The sequence below is a fragment of the Hyperolius riggenbachi genome, chromosome 11, assembly GCF_040937935.1.
Source record: "Hyperolius riggenbachi isolate aHypRig1 chromosome 11, aHypRig1.pri, whole genome shotgun sequence".
In the NCBI taxonomy this organism is placed as follows: Eukaryota; Metazoa; Chordata; class Amphibia; order Anura; family Hyperoliidae; genus Hyperolius; species Hyperolius riggenbachi.
The window spans coordinates 252,293,241-252,314,209 of record NC_090656.1 but is presented as its reverse complement, the minus strand read 5'-3'; the positions used below and the strand labels follow the sequence as shown (position 1 = coordinate 252,314,209).

Sequence of the window (20,969 nt, the reverse complement as noted above, 5' to 3'; positions counted from 1 at the left end):
ATTTCGCGCGAATTTTCGCATTGCGCGTGATCGCGAATTTTTGCACGAAACGATAGCGGTTTCGCGCGGAAACGCGCATTTTACCGCGGAATCGATAACGTTTTTGCGCGTAAATTCGCGTTTGCGTGCGAAAACGTTATTGTTTCGTGTGAAAATTCGCGATCGCGCGCAATGCGAAAATTCGCGCGAAAACGGCCGTGCTAACAGTTAGCACTCTTTTGTGAATCAAGCCCTATCTGTTAACAAGGTCCTGCCATTGTATAAAGTGACATACGATAACAGGAATGTCCCAAGAAGTTCTATAAGGTATGGGGTAAATGAATAAAAACTCACATCCCCAAATTAATGACTTAAAGAGAACCTGAACTGAAAATTAAAAGTCAAAATAAACATACACAAGTCATACTTACCTCCTGTGTAGTCCCCTTACCAATCTCTTTCTCTCCTCTCATGCGTCCTGTTTTTCCACTGTGATCAATGGACTTCTCCATCCTCCATATTGAAAATGGCCATTACCCCATAACAGCTTCCTGGTCAGCACACTGTTATACTGTTATATCGCCCACTTGAGCCATAGGGAAACATGGACATTACCTTGCACATGCAGTTGTAACTGACAGTTGCTGATATATAACTGACAGCAACTGGTATATTTCACTTCTGACAAAATCTTGTCAGAACTGGAAGGGATCACTGTAAGAAAAAAAAAAATGGTGAGTTTCTGAGAGGAACTGACGGCGAGGTAACTATGTAAAGCCCAATCTACACGATACGATTATTTGTACGATTCGATTACGATTCTATTTACGATCCGATTAAATCCAGCATGTCCGATCAGGATACGATTCCATTCAATTCGATTTGACCTAGCAAAACAATGGCAAATCGAACTGAATTGAATCGAAACCGATCGGACATGTCGGATATAATTGGATCGTAAATAGAATCGTAATCGAATCGTACAAAGAATCGTATCGTGTAGATTGGGCTTTACATTCACTTGCAGCTACATCATGTGTTTATTTTAAATCATTTTTCTCAGTTCAGGTTCCCTTTAAGACTCAATTATTTTAAGCCACATTTCCATCCTGGCATTGTGGCAACCCCGGCTGGACATCTCCCTCCTCCCCCCCTCCTTTTAATTTGACTCTCCTGTCATCATAACTATGTGTGGTGTCTTAAAGAGAAGCCGAAACCAAGGATTGAACTTCCTCCCAATCAGTAGCTGATACCCCCTTTAACATGAGAAATCTTTACCTTTTCTCAAACGGATCATCAGGGGGCTCTGTATGGCTAATATTGTGGTGAAACCCCTCCCACAGTGTGATGTCAGGACCATGGTGCTGGCATCACACTGGGAGCCTTGTTGCATTGTGGGAAATAACAGCTGTTTCCAACTGCTAAAAAAGCAAGCAGCATCAACTCATCTGCCAGCAGTAAAAATGTCACCATGTGATAAGAGTCAGAATGTAAATCAGGGAGAGGAAAGATCTTACAATGGGCAGACACTGACTAAATCATTTATACATAATTACTGTAAAAATTAAGCATTTTTTTTTCATTATGTTATTTTCACTGGAGTTCCTCTTTAAGGATTCCCCTCCCTCCTGGCTATGCATCTATTGAGCCTGGTGTGCAGTAGCTCTTTCTAAGGCCCCATTCACTCTTAAAAGTGGCAAAATGGTAGTGCTTATTGCTACTGTTTTGCACGGGTGATTTTACCGCGATTAGCGCGGTAAAATCCATGTACACTCTCGCGATTCCTGGCGATCGCGATCAGTGTTTTATAAGCACTGTATCACGATCGTTCCAGAATCGCGAGAAAATGCTGCAGGCAACACATTTTCCGATTGCCAATAATCACGAAACACCCGCAATCTCGAAACACCCGCGATCGGCAGCAATCACAGCAGTTAGATCACTGCCATATGGTTACAATTGCGCTAGTGCTTTAAAAAGCGATAGCACTTCTGCGATTAGCGGGAATCACCCGCTAATCGCCCTGGTGTGAATGGGCCCCTTTAAGTGCTCAAGGGCCTTTTATCAGAATTTGAGAATTTGTTCCATTAACCTAAGGCCCCATTTACACTTAATCAGTTGCTCTCAGTTATAACTGAAAGAATACTGATTTTCAAAGTAATGCCCATGTTTTCCTAGGGCACTGTTCACACTATATGCATTTTAACTGAAATCTTCTTCCCAATGCACTGCTATGGAAAAAACGCATACTAAAGCGCACTGACGCGTACTAACGCACACTAACGCATACCAACTGATTATGTGAGTGGATCCGAGATGAAAAATAACTATAACAAGTAACTTGTCTATATATCTTATCTAAAGTTTAGATAGTTAACACAGCAAATCTAGCTGCAAACAGCTTCAACGGTTTCATGTTTATTCCTGTGATACAATGACAGCAGCCATGTTTTGTCACATTACACACAGTCAAGCTTCAACTGCATCTCCAGCCCTTAGCTCACTCCCCTCTGCCTCTGAAATCTCTGGCTAGTAACCTCCTCCTGCCCAGACTGAGCTCCCATAAGCCCTTACTACATGGACTGCCAAGGCACTATGAGCTGTGGGCGAGGCTTGTTTAGTTTATAGGGAATAAGAGTATTAAAACATTAAATAAAAGTATTTGGCTTGAGGAATGCCCTATAAACTATATGTAAGGAACACAATTATGCAATGAGTAAAAGTTTATCTCGGATCCACTTTAACCACAAATGCTATGTAACGATCGGTGTCAGCACACAGAGAGAATCTGATTATTGGTGATCTGCAGTATCACCAAGAATACAGATATATACCTGATTATTGATGATCTGCAGAATCACCGATAATCCAAGTATAACTAACCTCTGGACACCTATATAGTGTGAGTGTTTGGTGCAACAGTATTGACTTTGAGTTGGACCACCCAAGGAGCAGGTGGTCTTTGGCAGTATGGGTGGGAAGTGCAAAAAGCTTCCAGCAGCCTGGGACCTCCAACGGGGTGGAGCCCCAGGCTGAAAGTAGGAAGGACCTGACTGAGTGACACCTGGAAGGTGGATGTTACTAGTAGGTCTGGAGACTATCTCTTAAAGGAGAGAGATAGCTCTCAGGGTCGGGCAAGCCAGGTCGGCAACAGATAATCAGACAATGCCTAGTCTTGGGTGTGAGGTCCGTGGTCTCAACACCCTGGAACTAGTCTGGAGTATAATATGATGGTACACAGTATCCCTAGTCTTGGGTGTGAGGTCCGTGGTCTCAACACCCTGGAACTAGTCTTTAGTATAACACAATGATAACACAGAATCCCTAGTCTTGGGTGTGAGGTCCGTGGTCTTAACACCCTGGAACTAGTCTGAAGTATAACACAATGATAACAGAATCCCTAGTCTTGGGTGTGAGGTCCGTGGTCTCAACACCCTGGAACTAGTCTGAAGTATAACACAATGATAACACAGAATCCCTAGTCTTGGTTGTGAGGTCCGTGGTCTCAACACCCTGGAACTAGTCTGAAGTATAACACAATGATAACACAGAATCCCTAGTCTTGGGTGTGAGGTCCGTGGTCTCAACACCATGGAACTAGTCTGAAGTATAACACAATGATAACACAGAAGTAATCTGGCTCAGTGTGAATTCCCAGGTCCTCCTGGTTCTAACACACTGTAGGATCTGACTATGGTCTGAGTGCTTTCACATAAGTGTTCGCAACGGCAGACAACCCGAGACTGACCAGCAGTAACTATATATAGAGCGGCGCTCTCCGGCGCCACCCATCAGTGATCAACCAATAGTCACTTGCTCTGAGGTCAGCTGACCAACCTGGTCAGCTGATTCCTCCTCGGTTGTCAAAGGTTTTGCCTCTCAGTATTCCTCAACCTGTGTGAACTAACAGACCCAGCCACACCAGACGCATGCTGCTGTGTGCAAACCGCATTTTCACATTTTCCGCATTCTATTACATGCTATAGTGGATGTGTCTATACAGCCTTTATTTTCCTTAAAGCGGATCCGAGATGAAAAACTAACTATAACAAGTAACTTGTCTATATATCTTATCTACAGCAAATCTAGCTGCAAACAGCTTCAATAGAATATGATTATTTCTTCCTGTGATACATGTTGTTTGTAAACATTACACATAGGCAAGCTTATCTGCATCTTCAGCAGTCAGCCTGTGAAAAAAACCTAATCCCGATCCTCCTATCTGCCTCTGAAGTCTCTGGCTAGTAATACCTCCCCTTTCTCTTGCCCAGACTGAGCTCCCAGGAGCCCTTGCTACTGTCTGAAAATGCCAAGGCTCTCTGAAAAGCTGTGGGCAAGGCTTGTTTAGTTTATAGGGAGAGTATTTAAACAAAAACAAAAAAAGTATTTGGCTTGAGGAATGCCCTATAAACAATGGGAAAGGAACACAATGATGCAATGAGTAAAAGTTCATCTCGGATCCACTTTAATAAGAATTATAATTACCTTCCCTAGGAATTAATTTCTCCATGCTGTTTTGTATAACAGGCTGACCAACCCCAAACGCATTGTTCCCCTACTCACCCTGAACAGCGGAAGCCACTCTGTCATATGTAGCACATCATCCCTCCTCCACTCACCATAGTAAATGATGCATCGATAGCCTCTAGGCTAGTGACAAGTCTGTACATAAGTCCGCCCCTGTCGACTGCCCCAAAATGGATTAAGGTCAAATGAGGCCCTAGGGATATTACCAGGTTGGCATCTCTCTACTTCCAAAATGATATTTTGGTAAGGATGGAAGTGAGAAGGGAAATCAAACAAGGTGGCAACTGGGCCCCTAGACACTCACTAGGCCCCAGGCATCTGCCTAGTTTACCTTGTGGGTGATCAGGCTCTGCAAACTGTCCAATCACAGCAGGCGACAGTCCTCGTATGTATGAGGCTTGGATGCTTATCTAGCCTCGAACAACTGCCTCTGTGCTGTACGGTTTGCAGGTAACCTGTAGGGCCCTTTCACACTGGTGCAGTCCGCTAGAGTTTTTCGCCGCAACCTAACGCTAATGCAATGAAAGTCTATTTCATAGAACATGCAGTGCGCAATTTCCCTAGCGCAAGCGCATACCTAAGTCAATGGCTGATTTGCGCGGCAGACCAGAAGTCATGTAAGTCTATGGTGGCATGTGTATTTTTAATTGACCGCTTTGAGTATTCACGTTGCGCATGCACAAAGCGTATTTTAGCAATACACTTCTGCGCATTTCCTCCTTTTGGCCACAGGAAGTGAAAGCTAGAGAGCCTCACTTCCTGCTTGTCCTGCTGCCAGACGGAGATTACAGTGTATTAATGCGGTAATCCCCAAAGGCTTGTTTTTGACGATGCGCACCGCTACCGCCAATCCGCAGTGTGAAACCGGCCTTAGTTTGGCACAGAACCTGAAACAGTCCAGGGCCCATAGGCAATTAACATTTCCTCCTAAGTTTTCACCTAAGTGATATGTTCACATCTTCTCAATATAATGCCCTTTAAAACTCCAGCAAGCGAGAAAATACAAAAAAAGTTATTTTAAAGAGACTCTGAAGTCTCTAAAAAAAATCTGTTTATTACAAAATTCCCTTTAACATGATAGCCCTACCTAAACAGCCACATCCCCGCCGCTCTACGCTAACTAAATCTCCCCTAACTCCCCGGGGGGCAATCCGGGCAGCGCTTCTGTGAGAGGCAGAGCTATGAGCTGCAGCTCTGCCTCTCAGCGCATCTGTCAGCCCAGACCACCACCTCTCAGTCTTCCTTCACTGAGAGGGGCGGGGGAGAGGCGGGGATCCACCGCTGACAGACACATGTGAGGCAGAGCTGCGTCTCATAGCTCTGCCTCACACAGAAGCTAATGCTGGCAGCAAAATCCACATCCAAGAAAGTCGTGCATTTTGCAGGAGAGAGGGATGGCGCGTTAGGGGGGGATTTAGATAGCTTACAGCCGCGGGGATGCGGCAGTTTAGTTAGGGCTAATATGTTAAACAGGATTCTGTTATAAAAAACGGATTTTAAAGAGACTTCAGTGTCTCTTTAAAAAGAAGATGAAAAATTATCTCTTACGGTAGGAGAAAATGTTAATTGCTTATGGGCCCTGGTCTGATCTGCAGAGAAGAGAAATAAATCTCCAAACAACAAAAAGTACAAATTAAGAAGGTTGTTTTTTTTTAGGGGGGGGAGGAGTAATCGGCGCGGTAGACTTGGGCGCAGGATACAGGCGGCATATGGCCGATCCTGCTTCTGCACTAGTCCCGGCCGTGTTCATTACTATTCCCCCTTCAGGCTGATATAATGTGGCTTCCGAATTATTGTGTTTTAAATGTTACTTCAGCTCAGTCTTCTGAGGGTGCCAAAGTTACTCCCTGTGCGCCCAAGTTTCCTGCGCTGGATTCACAGTTTCCGGGTGGAATTTCTTTCAAAGGAATAATAATGTGGGGACACACACACTGAAGAAAGTCAGTGAAAAAATAAAATATACAGTAAATATGCTTTTGTTGATTTGTTCCTTTGGTAGATCCAGACACAAAAAGACACGAATAACCAATGTATTGCTTCATGTATTTAATGTTACTTTTCCTTAGAAATGGAAAATACAAAACCTGAAGTTGCATTTCTCATTATCTCATGAGAACTCGGATATTTACCACTCCTGACTCCCCGCCCTGTGCTGTCCAAACTCCTCCCACTCACCAGCAAAAATATGATTCTACTCTTCAAATCTAATGTCATCCACGTTCTACAAGCTTCAGTCAATAATCAGTTTCATTTTCATGATGATTGGATTGGCTGTGACACCTTCAGCCCCACCCCCACTGTGGTCACAGTAGTAAAGTTCCCACCTTGATCAATTTATTCTGTGTTTCAAAAGTAAAGCGGCCATACATCAGGCGACTTGGCGGCCAATCGACTATCTGATTTGATAATTATAAGCAGATAAAAATTGGGGCCGCCAAGTGCATACCTGATCAACTATGCGACCGATTTTGGGCCGAAATTGGTCGCATTAATCGGTCGGACATGCTGCAAGATGTAGGGCCGACTTACTCGATCACGTGCGCAGCGGTAACAGCGAGTGGTATCGGGACGAGCGACGAACCCCCAGACGCTGCCCCCCTATGCGTAATGCTCCCCCGGTGCACTATACATAACCTGTCCGTGGCTGCTGCTTATCTTCTGCTGTCTACGGAAGCGGTCCTTCGTCCATACATGCGCCCCACGTGGTTGCCGGAGTGACAGGATCGCGTGTGATGTCACACACTCACCCGTACGTTCGTCGTATGGACGAAGGACTGCGCCCGGAGACAGAGGAGGATAAGCAGCAGCCATTGACAGATAGTGTATAGTGTACTGTGGGACAACGTCGGGTCAGTGTGGTACATCAATACACTGCGGTCTGGGCCTGCCTTAAATGACAGAATTTGGAGGAATGACACACTTATTTAATTCTATATACCCACATTGTTCTTCCTCCTATAATTAAATATTGTACTTTAAACTATATGGGAGGGGGGAGCACCTTCCTTGCTTTGGATGCTGGGTGCTGTTTGCAATCGGCATTTACTGGTATATAAACAATACATCACACAGTCCCATGCACGCCTCCAGGACTGCTCTAACACTATGGAACTCCCTACCTCCACCCATTAGGGCAGCCACCTCCAACATCTTCAAGAAGGCCCTCAAAACTCACCTTTTCACTCTGGCCTACCACCCCTCACAAGTGCTCTAAACCCACAGCTGAACTCTGGTCCCCTACCTTTCGTGTCCTTTGTAAGCCTTTGGGCAGGGTCCACCTCCATTACTGTAAAGTGTAAACCCATGCTATGAATCTGAGTGAACCTAACTTGCCTAATCTCCATGCTCCCCTCCAGTGACTGACTAAGCATTACCTTGTATTCATACTGTGCTGCCTGATCTGGTCTTTCTTGTATTCAGGTATTGTCATATTGCTGTATGTCACCCCTAAATATTGTCTGTAACCTAAACTAATGTCCAGCGCTGCGTAATATGTTGGCGCTTTATAAATACAATAAATAATAATAATGGAGATTCTAAACAGGTGTGACCTATTGCTAAAAACTCTTGCCTAAGCCCTCTGCTTTTCTTGTGCTGCGGTTACGCTGTCCCATCCAGAAGTACCAGTCGAGGTACTTACCGAAGGTTTTCTGTCTTGCCTAAATTTATGCTTCAACTCTGTCTGACACAGAGTATGGAAGAATAAACAATTGCTGCAAATTCTCCCTGTTCTGTGCATAGGGTCGACATCTACAAGATGGAATCTCCCAAGCAGTAAAATAGAAACAGGAAGCAGAAATCAGCTATGGGGGAAAATGACAGTGATTGCGTTAAGTTTTTCTGCTACTTCCAGACGCAGATCATGTTGCTGAGCAGAGATTATTTATTATTTTGTATTTCTATAGCGCCATCTTCCGCAGCGCTGTACAGATTATATTGTCTCATCACTTAATTGTCCCTCAGAGGAGCTCACAATCTAATCCCTGCCAGTCATAGGTCTATGTATGTATTGTGTAGTGTACGTATTGTAGTGTAGGGACAATTTTGGGGATAGCCAATTAACTTAACTTTATGTTTTTGGCATATGTGAGGAAACCAGAGTGCCCAGAGGAAGCCCACACAGACATAGAGAGAACATACAAACTCTGTGCCGATAGTGCTCTGGCTGGGATTCAAAATGGGAATCCAGCGCTGCAAGGCAAGAGTGCAAACCGCTACGTCACCGAGATGGATAAAGAGCTCTAGGAAAGGTAGATTTGAGGTTTTGTAAAGCTGAAGTAAAGAGTGGTCAGAGAAGATGTCAGGTGGGCCCCTTGACACGCACTAGGCCCCACGCACCTGCCTAGTCCGCCTGGTGGATGATCCTGCTCTGAGTGACAGTTTGCTTTCGATCAGCTGAAATGTGTGAGGACCAGTTCTTGCCTCATGCGGTAGGCCTCTGTGTCTACAGCTTCCATATTGTGACAGTCCTCGTCTGCCTCCAGGGCGGCACAGCCCGAGTCCCCCCAGATGTCCAGGCCGTGCTGCAGAGCGATGTTATGCAGTATGCAGCAGGCCAGGACGATCTGCGATGATTTCTCAGGAGAGTACTGCAGCGTCGCCCGGGAGCCGTCTAGGCAGCGGAAACAGTGCCGCAGGGCCCGCTGGGTGCGCTCCATGACGTTGTGGGTGGCGGCGTGGGCCATCTTGTAACGATATTCCTGCGGGCTCTCCGGCATCTGAACGGGGGTCATCAGCCAAGGCCGCAGGAGGAATGCGCTGTCCCCTGGTGGGAAAAACAGACAAACTGTTACAATGAATCACAAATATCAGTAAAAGAACGTCAGACAGCAACATGATGCCAGTAATGTCTGTGACAAGAATTCCAGCCTGAAATGAGGGGAAGGCGCAGTTCCCACTTGTGCAGAAAACATAACCATGCAGTATGTTTTCTGCCCCTTCACTAAAAGCAGGAAGTGGATCCTATTGTTAAAGGGCCACTCCAGCGAAAAAAAAGCAAGTTAAAATCTATCAGAACTGACAGGTTTTGGACTAGCCCATCTCCTCTGAGTTCTCCGAGTTTTCTCTGTTTTCATAAGCATTTTCTGAACGGCAGTTGTGAAGTGTAACTGACAAAATAGTGTGACAACATGTAGGGAGGCTGGCATCCTACTATTTTAGCAGTTTAAGAAAATGCTTTTGAAAACAAAAAAAATCCTGAGAATCCCACATGAGGAGATGGACTAGTCCAAAACTTGTCGGTTCTGTCAGATTTTAACAGCTTACTTTTTTCACTGCAATGGTCCTTTAAAATTAGAGTCCACTAACACTAGCAGATCCGTTTGCCACAATGCCGACTCCCGACCTGCCGCATTTTTCTGTAATGGAACGCAAAACGCTGTGTCCACAGGTGCAATTAAAGCCTATGAGAAAGGACAGTGTCTGTTCTCACTACGCTGGGCGCCACGTCCGCTCTGATCGCTGATACGTGTCCCCCGGTTCTGCTGCTTCTGTCTTGTCCACTTGGTCCAGAAGCCGGTAAACCGATCATTGCAGAAGCATGGGGACCCCAATTGGTTAGTAAAAGACCAATGGGAATCCTCAGCAACAGGGAGTTCATACTGGACCAATGAAAATTCCCAGTTGCTAGGAAAATTAGCCTATTGTAATCCAGTGGGGGGCCCCGTGCTCCTGCCGACCTCCGGTCAGTGAGAAGGAGTCAGTAGCAGCGGAACCAAAAGCAGCAATCAAAGTAGACGGAGGGAGAGGACGCAGCATGGACGGCGAGGACGCAGCATGGACGGCGAGGACGCAGCATGGACGGCGAGGACGCAGCATGGACGGCGAGGACGCAGCATGGAGGGCGAGGACGCAGCATGGACGGCGAGGACGCAGCATGGACGGCGAGGATGCAGCATGGAGGGCGAGGACGCAGCATGGACGGCGAGGACGCAGCATGGACGGCGAGGACGCAGCATGGACGGCGAGGACGCAGCATGGACGGCAAGGACATGCCATGCCGTTTTGCATCAGCTCCAAGTGAGAACCGAGCCTTACGCCGAGTACACACATTGTGATTAAGGATCGATCATTTCTGACATATTCGATCGATACAGCCATCGATTTTGCATGTTAAAGGGATACTATCAATTAACGTCTTTTTTAACCTGGGTTTGAGAGAGTCCATGAAGTGCTGGTAAATAATGATGTATACATTGCATTTGCTTATCTTGTTTACTGTAACAAATTCATTTCACTCTGAACTGCACTGTCTGCTCATTTCTGACGGGAGAGTTAATGAGGGGAGTTTCCCTCACAGTGTAGTTATCTCTGTGTAACTGTGTGTGAGAGAGCTCTCATAAGAAGCTGCATGTTTCTGAGCTGTCTGCAGAGAGCAGAGGAAATGTAACTTGTTTTAAACGTGTAATTGTCGGTGACAGCACAGCTTTTCATACCTTAAAAAATACTCTGTCGTCTGATATGCAAAAAACAACACTGGCTGTGCATTGAAACAGGCACCCCTTTGCGAATGATTTGTCCCAATACAGCTAAATCCTACACACAGTTAATTAAAGCTTTTGCCTCTGATATTTAACATGAAAAGTAGGAAAATGTTTACACAGCTACTTAGACATTATTTGTACATTGTCATTTTAGAACACTTGGGTATTGATAGTATTCCTTTAAGTATGCAAAATTAACTGCTGTATCGATCGAAACCCGATCGAACATGTCGGAAATAATCAAATCGATCCCGCGGATCAAACAGGAAATCGCAACGTGCGTACCCAGCATTACCGTTGTGCCTTGTAACATACAGCAGTGCCCAAACATTAGTCATGTGTGTATTAATTTAGCAAAACTCCCGATTCATGCCATTCTGTTGTAGACTTGATGGGATCATGGTCATGTTGCAGGACTTGTTTTAGCTGAGCCTCAGTATAGGGTTACAGCACCACCCAGAGGACGGAGGGAGAACTGCAGCGCTGGATCCCAGGGAGGTGAGTAAGTGCTGGGGCTGCTGCAGGCTCTCTGGGGGTATGATTTGTTCTTGCTTTTAGGGTCTAAAAGCTAATTTAAACAATTTACTGTTTTTAGACCCCAAAATCAGGAAGAAATCATAGCACCAGGGAGGTTAAGTTTCGGCTTTATTTCACAGTTCTCAGAGAGTGAGTGACTTACCAAGCATCCAACCATCCTTGTGCATTTTGGTCTCAAACAGACTGCTGAGCTCTGACTGGTGCAGGACCGTGTTATCCTGTACGCTGCCTGGCCGGTGGGTTTCAGCCCAGAGAAGAGACCCTTGGGCATCACAAGCCAGCAGGCAGTTCAAGGAGTGTAAGCCCCTCCTGTTGACATAGGCCAGGTCCTCTGCATTGGGGGCTTTGATGGTCACATGCATGCAGTCCACAATTCCCAGCACCCCAGGGACTCCGGCCAAGTTGTAGAAGTCATCCTTGAGTTTTTGCACGGCCGCCTCTTCCTGGGGGAACCGTATGAACTGCGAGGCTCTCTCCACCACGGCTTCGGTGACGTTGGTGACGCAGCGACTCATGGAGGCTTGACTGATGCCTATCGTGTCGCCCATACGAGTCTGAAAGGACCCCGAGGTGTAGAATCCGAGAGCGGCCATAATCTGTGTCTCCGGGCTGATGGCTCTGGAGCGCTGGGTTGGTCTGGACAGGCTTCCGCCCAGCAGCTCAACCAGGTAGTCTATAAAAGGGCGAGGAAAGCCATAGGTGGACACCAGATACTCATCGTTGACATCATCCAGCCGAAATCGGTCAAGGGTGCGGTGGCCCCGGCCATACAGCAGCAGGTCACAGTCCAGGACAGTGATGGGGACTGCCATGTGGGCAGGTACTACAATCCAAATTCCAATGGTTTCCAAAAACAAAGTATTCTTCTATCTCACATCAGGGATAACTGGAGAAAATGCAATAAGCAGAATAAATCATTATGAATACCATTAGGCCGTACTACATTAGTAATGCAGAAACAGTTTTACTAATGCTTTTATTTGAATATTTACTGTATTATACATTTAGAAAGAATTACCCACTTAAGACCAACTGGATGAACATTCTCGTCCAGTTAGGCTGCATGCACTCCAGCGGGTCGCACACGCTTCAGCGCATGCTCCCGCCGTTAGCCCAGCGAACAATGAAAGGGATTATAAATCCCTTTCATTGATCAAGGCCCCCCCCACCACCACCACAGAAAAGCCGACAGTGTCTCATCAGTCGCTGCGGTTTTTCTGAGTATCAAAAAGTTCCCCGTCTTCATTCTTCTTCCTGGAAGCGTACGATCACGTTTCCGGGACTTTTTCACTGTGGCCATCTAGTGGCCAAATAGTAAAACTACACACACATCCACTTTTTAATAAATAAATACATTTTTTTACATTCATAATTAGCTGTTTACCTCCCACACCAAAAATTACCCACATATTTTTTTATTTTTTTTTTTGTATTAAAAAATGTAACAATTAGAAAAAACCCATAAACAGTTATCTAAGGGTCTGAACTTTTTAAATATGCATGTCAAATGAGTATATTAATATATTTTTTTTACATTATGGACTTGTAAATAGTGATGGACGCAAATTGAAAAAATGCACCTTTACTTCCAAATAAAATATCAGCGCCATACATTGTAATAGGGACAGAATTTAAATGGCGTAATAAGCGGGACAAATGGGAAAATGAAATACATGGGTTTTAATTACGGTAGCATGTATTAATTTCAAATTATAATAGCCAAAAACTGAGAAATAATATTTTTTTTCCATTTCTTTCTTAATATTCCTGTTAAATTGGATTTAGAATAAAATAATTCTTAGCAAAATGTATCATCCAAAGAAAGCCTAATTGGTGGTGGAAAAAACAGGATATAGACCAATTCATTGTGATGAGTAGTGATAAAGTTATTGGAAAACGAATGGGAGGTGAAAGTTGCTCGATGCAAAAAATAAACAACCTTTCGGGTTAAAGAGGAACTTTAACTCAGTAGCGGATACCCCCTTTCCCACAACAAATGTTTAACTTTTCTGCAATAGATCATTGTTGGGGGGGGGGGGATTGGGGTGTCTCTGTGGCTGATATTGGGGTGAAACCCCTCCCACAGTGTGATCTCATGGCCATGGACCTGATAGTTTCTTGTCTGTGAACCTCATTGCATTGTGGGAAACACCATGGCTTTCTCCAACTGCCAAGCAAGCAGTACCTCCCTCTGTGCTCAGCATTGACCTTCAGAGATCATGGAGCAGGAACGGCGAGGTGGAGAGGGGCACGGCTGAAAGGTCCAGAGGCTTCCCTCTACCAAGGTATTTGTTAACAGGAAATGGCTATCATTCATAAAAGTGTGTTCAGTAAAAAAAATCTGGGCGGGAAATTACCGCATTAGGTATTTTAGACCTTTGTGTGCTAATTCATAAAAATTTTCACAGCTGCCTTTGAAGTTCAGTAAATTACGGCAGCCCATTGAGCTGTACAGCAGAAGTGTGGCGATATTTCTCTTTTGTTACAAGCTGTTCCCTGCACAGACTTGCAGAGACTTCGGCACTCTGCACAGATGACTCACACAGACTTCGGCTCCCTGCACAGACGACTCACAGAGACTTCGGCTCCCTGCACAGACGACTCACAGAGACTTCGGCTCCCTGCACAGACGACTCACAGAGACTTCGGCTCCCTGCACAGACGACTCACAGAGACTTCGGCTCCCTGCACAGACGACTCACACAGACTTCGGCTCCCTGCACAGACGACTCACACAGACTTCGGCTCCCTGCACAGACAACTCACAGAGACTTCGGCTCCCTGCACAGACGACTCACAGAGACTTCGGCTCCCTGCACAGACGACTCACACAGACTTCGGCTCCCTGCACAGACGACTCACACAGACTTCGGCTCCCTGCACAGACGACTCACACAGACTTCGGCTCCCTGCACAGACGACTCACACAGACTTCGGCTCCCTGCACAGACGACTCACACAGACTTCGGCTCCCTGCACAGACGACTCACACAGACTTCGGCTCCCTGCACAGACGACTCACAGAGACTTCGGCTCCCTTCACAGACGACTCACACAGACTTCGGCTCCCTGCACAGACGACTCACACAGACTTCGGCTCCCTGCACAGACGACTCACACAGACTTCGGCTCCCTGCACAGACAACTCACAGAGACTTCGGCTCCCTGCACAGACGACTCACAGAGACTTCGGCTCCCTGCACAGACGACTCACACAGACTTCGGCTCCCTGCACAGACGACTCACACAGACTTCGGCTCCCTGCACAGACGACTCACAGAGACTTCGGCTCCCTGCACAGACGACTCACAGAGACTTCGGCTCCCTGCACAGACGACTCACACAGACTTCGGCTCCCTGCACAGACGACTCACACAGACTTCGGCTCCCTGCACAGACGACTCACACAGACTTCGGCTCCCTGCACAGACGACTCACACAGACTTCGGCTCCGTGCACAGACGACTCACAGAGACTTCGGCTCCCTGCACAGACGACTCACAGAGACTTCGGCTCCCTTCACAGACGACTCACACAGACTTCGGCTCCCTGCACAGACGACTCACACAGACTTCGGCTCCCTGCACAGACGACTCACACAGACTTCGGCTCCCTGCACAGACGACTCACACAGACTTCGGCTCCCTGCACAGACGACTCACACAGACTTCGGCTCCCTGCACAGATGACTCACACAGACTTTGGCTCCCTGCACAGACGACTCACACAGACTTCGACTCCCTGCCCAGACGACTCACAGAGACTTCGGCTCCCTGCCCAGACGACTCACAGAGACTTCGGCTCCCTGCCCAGACGACTCACAGAGACTTAAGCTCCCTGCAGAGTCTCGCACAGATGACTCACACAGACTTCGGCTCCCTGCACAGACTCGCACAGATGACTCACACAGACTTCGGCTCCCTGCACAGCCTACTTTGCTCTTATCCGCATGCTTATCGCCTCCTCCGAGCAAGCGGTATTCTCCGTCCCAATAACACCTGCTCTAATTTGTATGAATCGACATTTAGTGACGTGTTGAGATAATCACTGCACAAGACGGTAATTTACCTCACTGCTCGATAATTTGAGCTTTTCATGCGGTAACAGCTTTTATGAATTTACATTTTGCTAAGTGTTCGGTACAGTCAGCTGTGCACATGCGGTAATGCTTTATGAATGATAGCCATTGTCTCTCTTTTTCATCTCAAAGGTTTTCTTTAACAATCAATTAATGCCCCCCCCCCGCTAATGCTGCTCTTCCTGGGCCCCATGCAGAGTATCAGCACAATGAAGCGCTCTAACACTCACCTCTCCAGCTGGCACGCTCCCTTCTCTGTGCTGCTGTCATCTGCCCGTAGTGACCTCGTGAACCAGCAGTGTACGCACGCGGGCACATTCCACCTGGCCACTACAGGCAGAGGCAGCTAACGGCAGCACAGAGCAAGGTGCGCCTTTTAATTATGGAATCGGATGGCCAATCGACCATCCGATTCCATAATTATTATGGAATCAGATGGAAATCAGTGCCACCCAGAGCATGCCCAAAATTGGTCCCATGTGGTAATGGCGAGGGATATCAGGACACGCGACAAAACCCTCGGCGCTGTTCCCCCAGTGTATAAATGTGTCCCCATGTGTGCATTTCTACATTACCTGTCCTGTGTCGCCCACCATGCGGTGCCCATCCATCTTTTGTTGCTTCCTTTGCCAGATTTCGTCTCACACACCGCTGGCATATAGCGTGTGTGATGTCACACGTGACATGTGCTAAACACGAGTGATGTGTGAAGCACAAATGGAGGAGCGAGAAGACGGATGGGCACTGCGCCAGTGGATAACATAGGACAATGTATAAATGCACTCATGGGGGCAAAGTTATACACTGGGGGGGGGGGGGGGGCAGTGGCGAGCGGGCGGTTTCAGACGAATTCCCAACAGATCTCTCTCAAATCAGATTCCACCAGAGAGAGATTTGTCTCTTTGTCAAATCTGCCCATCAATGCTAGATGTATGGGTATCTTTACTGCACTAATACACTGCATGGGCACTCGTGGGGAACAACATTAGCAGGGGCCTAACCCTGGGTCATAGATACCCCCTACCCCTTACTGACCAGCAAAAACCATCCTGTCCGATCAGTAATATCGAAAATTGCATGGTGTGTACCAGGCATTATACTGGGTTCACAGGATGCTATTACACATCTGATCAAAGGAAATCTGACAATTTTTTTTTTGTATACTGACACATGGGTGGCACAGGAACTGCCATTGGCTGTTCCTGTGTCCCCCGATGTGGTCAGTGTAGTGATTGGCTGTTCCTGTGTCCGCTGATGTGGTCAGTGTAGTGATTGGCTGTTCCTGTGTCCCCCGATGTGGTCGTGTAGTGATTGGCTGTTCCTGTGTCCCCCGATGTGGTCAGTGTAGTGATTGGCTGTTCCTGTGTCCGCTGATGTGGTCAGTGTAGTGATTGGCTGTTCCTGTGTCCCCCGATGTGGTCAGTGTAGTGATTGGCTGTTCCTGTGTCCCCCGATGTGGTCAGTGTAGTGATTGGCTGTTCCTGTGTCCCCCGATGTGGTCAGTGTAGTGATTGGCTGTTCCTGTGTCCCCCGATGTGGTCAGTGTAGTGATTGGCTGTTCCTGTGTCCGCTGATGTGGTCAGTGTAGTGATTGGCTGTTCCTGTGTCCCCCGATGTGGTCAGTGTAGTGATTGGCTGTTCCTGTGTCCCTCGATGTGGTCAGTGTAGTGATTGGCTGTTCCTGTGTCCCCCGATGTGGTCAGTGTAGTGATTGGCTGTTCCTGTGTCCCCCGATGTGGTCAGTGTAGTGATTGGCTGTTCCTGTGTCCCCCGATGTGGTCAGTGTAGTGATTGGCTGTTCCTGTGTCCCCCGATGTGGTCAGTGTAGTGATTGGCTGTTCCTGTGTCCCCCGATGTGGTCAGTGTAGTGATTGGCTGTTCCTGTGTCCCCCGATGTGGTCAGTGTAGTGATTGGCTGTTCCTGTGTCCCTCAATGTGGTCAGTGTAGTGATTGGCTGTTCCTGTGTCCCCCGATGTGGTCAGTGTAGTGATTGGCTGTTCCTGTGTCCCCCGATGTGGTCAGTGTAGTGATTGGCTGTTCCTGTGTCCCCCGATGTGGTCAGTGTAGTGATTGGCTGTTCCTGTGTCCGCTGATGTGGTCAGTGTAGTGATTGGCTGTTCCTGTGTCCCCCGATGTGGTCAGTGTAGTGATTGGCTGTTCCTGTGTCCCCCGATGTGGTCAGTGTAGTGATTGGCTGTTCCTGTGTCCCCCGATGTGGTCAGTGTAGTGATTGGCTGTTCCTGTGTCCCCCGATGTGGTCAGTGTAATGATTGGCTGCTCCTGTACCCCCCTACGACGTGGTCAGTGTAATTTTCGTCATGTTCGATCTTCTCCCGTTTGACAACTGGATTGATTTTTCAAACCTATCAATTGGGGACACTTAGCACATGTGCACATGATGCAACTTCCTGTCAGATTATCGGTCGATCGGACGGGAAATTGCATGGTGTGTACCAGATATTAGGCACATTCAATTGCAACTGGTAAAAGTGTCCATACATCAGAAGATCTATGAGCAGATCAACCAAGAGACAGATCTCTCTCTGATCGAATCTGACAACAGAGAAATCTGTTGGCTGCCCATACACTGCTAGCCGATTCTCGATTGATTTCAGCATGACATCTCTTGGCAATCGACCTCATATGTCTGCACTTATCTGATGAAGGGGACCCTCCGTGGCCCCGAAACAATTGTCATGCCGTGCATTCAATAAATGTGCTTGGGAACTTGAATTGGTGTGCCGACCGACCTTGAATTGATCGTTGGCAATCGACCTTGTGACACCGCATCTGCCGCTGTTCCCCCAACGTAAAATGTGTCCCGTGCAGTATACATTACCTGTTGGTGTCCACCGCTAGCTCTGTCTATACACGTGTCGCACATGGTTGCTGGCGTGGGCGTGTGTGATGTTACACAGGTGCCCTCGTATACGCCGGTCCCAGCAGCGGACACCAACAGGTAATGCATACTGCACGGGGCACATTTACACTGCGGGGGACTGTGCTGGGGGTTCCGTCACTTTCGCCGCTCATCCCGATATCGCATGTCGTTACTGCCGCACACCCGATCAAGCATGTCGGCCCTACATCTTGCAGCATGCCCGACCGATACATGCAACCACATTCGGCCTGAAATTGGTTGCATTGTCGATTGGGCATGCTCTTGGCGGCACCAATTTTCATCCAATTTCATTACAATCAAATTGGATGAAAATTGGTGCCGCCAAGTAGCCAGATGTATGGACATAAGGACTCACAGTGCATGGGCAGCTCAGCCAGAACCAACACCAGAAGCCAGAACCATAATTATAATTATTACTATAAGCACAATAATCCTGATACTCACAGTCAGACACAGGCAGGCTGGAATCAGGTTCAGCGCTCAGGCCAGGCTGACGATTCGCGGAGGCAGATTCCTCATCCCTCCAACTAAAATCAGCCGAGAAAAAAATCCAAAACTAGCCGTCACTGAACCGAGCCTCTCATAGGAGTGCAGCTGCGGAGCCCCGGGGCCGCTTGGCTCTGCTAGGAATATTCCCCGGTGTGGAAAGTGCGGCTGCGAATGGCAGGATGGGCGGAGAGTCAGCAGACGACACAACAACAAAGATGGCGGCGGAGATCTGAGTGTGAGGAGACCGGGGGTTGCTCCTAATGCCTGGAGGTGAGCTGCCCGAGCACCGGCCTCCGCCTGCCGCTATATGTAACTGTCTGACGCCCCTTCCCGAGACCTGCTGCGCTGCAACGGCTTACCTGACTGCCACCCCCACCATCACCCCCATCATGTGTTTACATAGCACTGACACCATCTGCAGCACATAGCCATGTCACTGACTGTCCTCAGAGGAGCTCACACTCTAATCCTTACCATAGTCATAGTGTAATGTCCTACCATATTATTATTATGTATTTATATAGTACTGACATCTTCTGCAGCACTTTACAGAGTACATAGTCATGTCACTGACTGTCCTCAGAGGAGCTCACACTCTAATCCTACCATAGTCATAGTCTAATGTCCTACCATATTATTATTATGTATTTATATAGCACTGACATCTCCTGCAGCGCATTACAGAGTACATAGTCATGTCACTGACTGTCCTCAGAGGAGCTCACAATCTAATCCTACCATAATCATAGTCTAATGTCCTACCATATTATTATGTATTTATATAGCACTGACACCTTCTGCAGCACATTACAGAGTACATAGTCATGTCACTGACTGTCCTCAGAGGAGCTCACATTCTAATCCTACCATAGTCATAGTATAATGTCCTGCCATATTATTATTATGTATTTATATAGCACTGACATCTCCTGCAGCACTGTACAGAGTACATAGTCATGTCACTGTCTGTCCTCAGAGGAGCTCACACTCTAATCCTACCATAGTCATAGTCTAATGTCCTACCATATTATTATTATGTATTTATATAGCACTGACATCTTCTGCAGCACATTACAGAGTACATAGTCATGTCACTGTCTGTCCTCAGAGGAGCTCACACTCTAATCCTACCATAGTCATAGTCTAATGTCCTACCATATTATTATTATGTATTTATATAGCACTGACATCTTCTGCAGCACATTACAGAGTACATAGTCATGTCACTGTCTGTCCTCAGAGGAGCTCACACTCTAATCCTACCATAGTCATAGTCTAATGTCCTACCATACTATTATTATGTATTTATATAGCGCTGACATCTTCTGCAGCACATTACAGAGTACATAGTCCTGTCACTGACTGTCCTCAGAGGGGCTCACACTCTAATCCTACCATAGTCATAGTGTAATGTCCTACCATATTATTATTATGTATTTATATAGCACTGACATCTTCTGCAGCACATTACAGAGTACATAGTCATGTCACTGACTGTCCTCAGAGGAGCTCACACTCTAATCCTACCGTAGTCATAGTCTAATGTCCTACCATATTATTATTATGTATTTATATAGCACTGACATCTCCTGCAGCACATTACAGAGTACATAGTCATGTCACTGACTGTCCTCAGAGGAGCTCACACTCTAATCCTACCATAGTCATAGTCTAATGTCCTACCATATTATTATTATTATGTATTTATATAGCACTGACATCTCCTGCAGCACATTACAGAGTACATAGTCCTGTCACTGACTGTCCTCAGAGGGGCTCACACTCTAATCCTACCATAGTCAGAGTGTAATGTCCTACCATATTATTATTATTATGTATTTATATAGCACTGACATCTCCTTCAGCACATTACAGAGTACATAGTCCTGTCACTGACTGTCCTCAGAGGAGCTCACAATCTAATCCTACCATAGTCATAGTATAATGTCCTGCCATATAATTATGTATTTATAT

General features: G+C 46.7%; 2 protein-coding genes across 2 annotated transcripts in view; one reads left to right on the top strand and one right to left on the bottom strand.

The window, feature by feature from the left end:
- Positions 1 to 6,537: 6,537 nt before the first annotated feature.
- On the bottom strand, positions 6,538 to 19,306 carry HARBI1 (harbinger transposase derived 1). The gene is made up of 3 exons (XM_068260680.1): positions 18,951 to 19,306; positions 11,668 to 12,411; positions 6,538 to 9,271 (listed from the first exon to the last, which is right to left on the bottom strand). Exons 2-3 carry the CDS (start codon positions 12,335 to 12,337, stop codon positions 8,898 to 8,900), a joined length of 1,044 nt encoding a protein of 347 aa, XP_068116781.1. The 5' UTR covers positions 12,338 to 12,411; positions 18,951 to 19,306; the 3' UTR covers positions 6,538 to 8,897.
- The window catches only part of ATG13 (autophagy related 13), a 97,494-nt gene continuing 95,684 nt past the window's right edge, over positions 19,160 to 20,969 (top strand). The window contains exon 1 of the mRNA XM_068260681.1: positions 19,160 to 19,265. The gene's annotated coding sequence lies outside the window, so the exon portion shown is untranslated. The remainder of the gene's footprint in view (positions 19,266 to 20,969) is intronic.

Excerpts from the sequence above, each read along its gene's own strand:
- HARBI1 (XM_068260680.1), bottom strand. The coding sequence starts at position 12,337 with ATGGCAGTCCCCATCACTGTCCTGGACTGTGACCTGCTGCTGTATGGC. Across the intron at positions 9,272-11,667 it reads CAAGGATGGTTGGATGCTTG|GGGACAGCGCATTCCTCCTG; the intron begins GTAAGTCACTCA and ends TTTTCCCACCAG.